Source organism: Rutidosis leptorrhynchoides, chromosome 1, assembly GCF_046630445.1.
Source record: "Rutidosis leptorrhynchoides isolate AG116_Rl617_1_P2 chromosome 1, CSIRO_AGI_Rlap_v1, whole genome shotgun sequence".
Classification (NCBI taxonomy): domain Eukaryota; kingdom Viridiplantae; phylum Streptophyta; class Magnoliopsida; order Asterales; family Asteraceae; genus Rutidosis; species Rutidosis leptorrhynchoides.
In genome coordinates this window covers 80,287,597-80,293,101 of record NC_092333.1, presented here as the reverse complement: position 1 = coordinate 80,293,101, position 5,505 = coordinate 80,287,597, and the positions used below count along the sequence as shown (strand labels likewise).

Below are 5,505 nucleotides of genomic sequence, written 5' to 3'. Positions count from 1 at the left end.
ATCACTAGAACATAGTTTAGTTAATTCTAAACTTGTTCGCAAACAAAAGTTAATCCTTCTAACTTGACTTTTAAAATCAACTAAACACATGTTCTATATCTATATGATATGCTAACTTAATGATTTAAAACCTGGAAACACGAAAAACACCGTAAAACCGGATTTACGCCGTCGTAGTAACACCGCGGGCTGTTTTGGGTTAGTTAATTAAAAACTATGATAAACTTTGATTTAAAAGTTGTTATTCTGAGAAAATGATTTTTATTATGAACATGAAACTATATCCAAAAATTATGGTTAAACTCAAAGTGGAAGTATGTTTTCTAAAATGGTCATCTAGACGTCGTTCTTTCGACTGAAATGACTACCTTTACAAAAACGACTTGTAACTTATTTTTCCGACTATAAACCTATAATTTTTCTGTTTAGATTCATAAAATAGAGTTCAATATGAAACCATAGCAATTTTATTCACTCAAAACGGATTTAAAATGAAGAAGTTATGGGTAAAACAAGATTGGATAATTTTTCTCATTTTAGCTACGTGAAAATTGGTAACAAATCTATTCCAACCATAACTTAATCAACTTGTATTGTATATTATGTAATCTTGAGATACCATAGACACGTATACAATGTTTCGACCTATCATGTCAACACATCTATATATATTTCGGAACAATCATAGACACTCTATATGTGAATGTTGGAGTTAGCTATACAGGGTTGAGGTTGATTCCAAAATATATATAGTTTGAGTTGTGATCAATACTGAGATACGTATACACTGGGTTGTGGATTGATTCAAGATAATATTTATCGATTTATTTCTGTACATCTAACTGTGGACAACTAGTTGTAGGTTACTAACGAGGACAGCTGACTTAATAAACTTAAAACATCAAAACATATTAAAAGTGTTGTAAATATATTTTGAACATACTTTGATATATGTGTATATATTGTTATAGGTTCGTGAATCAACCAGTGGCCAAGTCTTACTTCCCGACGAAGTAAAAATCTGTGAAAGTGAGTTATAGTCCCACTTTTAAAATCTAATATTTTTGGGATGAGAATACATGCAGGTTTTATAAATGATTTACAAAATAGACACAAGTACGTGAAACTACATTCTATGGTTGAATTATCGAAATTGAATATGCCCCTTTTTATTAAGTCTGGCAATCTAAGAATTAGGGAACAGACACCCTAATTGACGCGAATCCTAAAGATAGATCTATTGGGCCTAACAAACCTCATCCAAAGAACCGGATGCTTTAGTACTTCGAAATTTATATCATATCCGAAGGGTGTCCCGGAATGATGGGGATATTCTTATATATGCATCTTGTTAATGTCGGTTACCAGGTGTTCACCATATGAATGATTTTTATCTCTATGTATGGGATGTGTATTGAAATATGAAATCTTGTGGTCTATTATTATGATTTGATATATATAGGTTAAACCTATAACTCACCAACATTTTTGTTGACGTTTTAAGCATGTTTATTCTCAGGTGATTATTAAGAGCTTTCGCTGTCGCATACTTAAATAAGGACGAGATTTGGAGTCCATGCTTGTATGATATTGTGTAAAAACTGCATTCAAGAAACTTATTTTGTTGTAACATATTTGTATTGTAAACCATTATGTAATGGTCGTGTGTAAACAGGATATTTTAGATTATCATTATTTGATAATCTACGTAAAGCTTTTTAAACCTTTATTGATGAGATAAAGGTTGTGGTTTGTTTTAAAATGAATGCAGTCTTTGAAAAACTTCTCATATAGAGGTCAAAACCTCGCAACGAAATCAATTAATATGGAACGTTTTTAATCAATAAGAAAGGGACATTTCACTATTCAAGTGGAGAAACAAGCAAAAAAGAAAAATAATTTTAAGTCTTATTTCAAGCCAGCAATGCTGCCTATGAATGGTCAATCCTCAATGCTACCTAAGCATAACGAGGCAGCATCAAAAGCCTTTAAGGCAAAGAACAAGTTGTAGCTAGTAATCCCAAAGATGATAGAAGGAAATGTTTCAAGTGCCATGGATTTGGGCATTTTCAAGCACAATGTCCTACCCAGCGTGCTCTTACACTAAATGAGATTGAAGACTTGGAAGGGGGTTTTGAAACTGAACCAGCATATGATGAGTCTGATAATGAAGAGTTTGTTGCTGCTGATATTGGAGAACTGTTGATGATTCGAAGAGTAATGCACTCAGTTGAATATAAGAGCCAGCGTGAAAACATCTTTCATTCAAGATGCACAGTCAAAGGCAAAGTATGCAGCCTAATTGTTGATGGTGGCAGCTGTACTAATGCAGCATCTGCTTACATGGTGGGTACTGGTGCTTATTTGTTGATACCGGTTGAAAGTGATGAATTGAACCAGCATGACGAAGTATCAGATCGGGTAAAACCATTGTTATTCAAATTTGTTGATGTATTCCCAAGTGAATTACATGCTGGTTTACCACTAATCAGGGGTATTGAACATCAAATTGATCTTGTACCTGGATCTGTTCTTCCTAACAAAGCAGCTTATCGATGTTCTCCTCATGAAGCAAAAGAATTAGAAAAGAAAGTTAATGAGCTGGTTGCAAAGGGTTATGTTAGAACCAGCATGGGTCCTTGTCCAATTCCAGCTTTGCTGGTTTCAAAGAAAGATGGTTCCATGAGAATGTGTGTAGACAGCAGAGCTATTAATAACATCACCATCAAGTATAGGTATCCTATACCTAGATTAGATGATATGCTTGATGAGCTGCATGGTTCTTGTGTATTCTCCAAAGTTGATCTTAGAAGTGGGTATCATCAGATTCGAATGAAAGAAGGAGATGAATGGAAGACAACTTTCAAGATTAAAGGTGGATTATTCGAGTGGTTGGTTGTGCCTTTTGGTTTATCTAATGCACCCAGCACATTCATGAGACTTATGAATAAAGTGCTCAGGCCACTTATTGGGCAATTTGTGTTGTTTACTTTGATGACATTCTTGTGTACTCAAAGACTAAAGAAGAACACTTGGATCATTTGAGGAAAGTATTGAGCTATTGAGGCATTATCAATTATATGGAAAGCTGGAGAAGTGTGATTTATTTGTCAACAAAGTAGTGTTTCTTGGGTATGTGGTTTCTGAAGAAGGCATTTCAATGGATCCATCTAAGGTGGAAGCAATCAGATCATGGTCTAGCCCTTCTTCCATCACTGAATTCAGAAGTTTCTATGGTTTAGCTTCATTCTATAAAAGATTTATCAAAGACTTCTCCACAATTGTTGCTCCAATTACTGATTGTTTGAAGAAAGGGGTGTTTGAATGGTGCATTTATGCCCAATCAACATTTGAATCATTGAAGGAAAAGCTAAGTTCAGCGCCTATACTGACTTTGCCTAATTTTGATATGCTGTTTGAACTCGAGTGTGATGCAAGTGGTGTTGGCATTGGTGATGTGCTAGTGCAAGGAAAAAGGCTAGTAACATATTTCAGTGAAAAGCTTAATGGGTCAAGGCTAAATTATAGCACTTATGATAAAGAATTTTATGCCATCATTCGAGCTGTTGATCACTGTCTCATTATTTGAAGCTAAGGCAGTTTGTTCTCTTTTCTGATCATGAAGCATTAAAGTACATTAATGGTCAGCACAAACTAAATCCTATGCATGCAAAATGGGTTGAATTCTTGCAAATGTACTCATTTACGTCTAAACACAAGGCTGGTACTTCTAATATTATTGATGATGCTCTATCAAGGAGGTATTCTTTGTTGTCAATTCTGGAAGCTAGAGTTCTTGGATTCTCATTTGTTAAGGAGTTAAATGAAGCTTATTCAGACTTTGCTCCAATTTTGAATTGTTCACCTGCTGAGTCCAAAAGAGATTATGTTGAACAAGATGGTTTTCTATTCAAGGGCAGCAGATTGTGCATTCTAAAAGATTCAATCAAGGAGTTGCTGGTTAGAGAAGCACATGGAGGTGGTTTAGCTAATTATTTTGGGATTAACAAGACATTGGAGATCCCAAATGAACACTTGTATTAGCCATGTATGGATAAAGATGTTAAAGCTTTGATTAATCATTGTGCTACATGCGTTCAAGCTAAGTCAGCTTTTCACAACGGTTTGTGTACTCCTCTTCCTGTTCTCAACTAGCCATGGGAAGTTTTGAGCATGGACTTCATTGCTGCATTGCCAAGGACTCAGTGAGGCAAAGATTCTATTATGGTTGTGGTTGAAAGATTTTCAAAGATGGCTCATTTCATAGCTTGCAACAAAACCAATGGTGCTACTATTGTTGCAGCCCCATTCTTCAAAGAGATTGTTCGTCTTCATGGAGTTCTCAAAACCATTGTGTCTAATCGAGATACAAAGTTCTTAAGTAATTTTTGAAAGACATTATGGAAGCTGCTTGGTACTAAGCTTTTGTTTAGCACTTCTTACCATCCCCAAACTGATGACCAAACTGAAGTTACTAACAGAACTGTGGGAATGCTGCTAAGAACACTTGTGAAGAAAAGTTTAAAGGAGTGGGATCTAAAGCTTGCTCGTGCTGAATTTACTTTTAACAGAGCACCTAATAACTCCACAGGAAAATCACCATTTGAGGTCTGCTATGGTGCAAATCCACTCACACCCATTGATATGGTTCCTTTTGCAATTGAGCCTAAGACAAGTGTTGAGGCAAAAGCAAAGGCAAAAGAAATGAAGAAGCTGTACGGTTAGGTAAAGGCAAAAATTGAGAAGACCAACCAGCAGTACAAGGCTAAGGCTAACCAGAACAGAAAGCAGCGCACTTTCATTCCTGGTGATCTTTTTCGATTCATCTAAGGAAGGAAAGATTCCCAACAAAAAGAAAGAACAAGCTGATGCCAAGAGCTGAGGGTCCTTTCAAGGTGTTAGAAAAAGTTGGTGATAATGTTTATAAAGTCGAGCTGCCTGGTGATACTTCAGTATCTAGTACTTTCAATTTTGGTGATTTGATGCCCTACTTGGAGGATAACAACCTCGAAAACTTGAGGTCAAGTTCCTTTTCAGAGGGGGAGGTTGATGCGTGTGAGCTGGGTAAAGTAACCAGTAACACAACTAGTAGCGCAACCAATACAAGCTCAACATCTGTCACACCCGAATCTGATCAAGCAATGGCCGTGTTGCCATCTCTTTCGTATCATCTAAGTGTTTTTGAAGCTGATTGAGGCTCAGGGGTGACCCTACTTCATTTCTTAAACTGAAGTAGATAAGTTCAAGAATAAAGTTTTTGATAGTTGAAGGCAAGCCAGCACATAAGAAGAACTAGCAAACCGAACAAGCAAATGCACTTTAGTTAAACCAGCAAAATGACTTTAGTTCAACCAGCAAAGTTTTACTCAGTCGATAAAGCTAGTTCAACCAGCAAGACGAACTTCAGTACAACCAGCAAGATGAACTTTAGTGCAACCAGGAAAATGACGATGTTTTCTTTCTAAAGTGCCATCATGCTGATACGATTCAAAGTTTAGTTATGCA

General features: G+C 36.1%; 1 protein-coding gene across 1 annotated transcript; it reads left to right on the top strand.

Moving 5' to 3' along the window:
- The first annotated feature begins 1,924 nt into the window (after positions 1–1,924).
- LOC139885982 (uncharacterized) lies at positions 1,925–4,044 on the top strand. Its single transcript, XM_071869730.1, has 5 exons — positions 1,925–1,993; positions 2,092–2,661; positions 3,089–3,227; positions 3,315–3,481; positions 3,592–4,044. The coding sequence occupies exons 1-5, from the start codon at positions 1,925–1,927 to the stop codon at positions 4,042–4,044; spliced, it is 1,398 nt and encodes a 465-aa protein (XP_071725831.1).
- The last annotated feature ends 1,461 nt before the right edge of the window (positions 4,045–5,505 follow it).

Bases quoted from the DNA above. Each gene is read 5' to 3' on its own strand.
- LOC139885982 (XM_071869730.1), top strand. From the start codon at position 1,925: ATGCTGCCTATGAATGGTCAATCCTCAATGCTACCTAAGCATAACGAG. The intron at 3,228-3,314 runs GTTTCTATGGTT...GTTTGAAGAAAG, and splicing joins TTCCATCACTGAATTCAGAA to GGGTGTTTGAATGGTGCATT. The intron at 3,482-3,591 runs GTAACATATTTC...CATTATTTGAAG, and splicing joins TAGTGCAAGGAAAAAGGCTA to CTAAGGCAGTTTGTTCTCTT.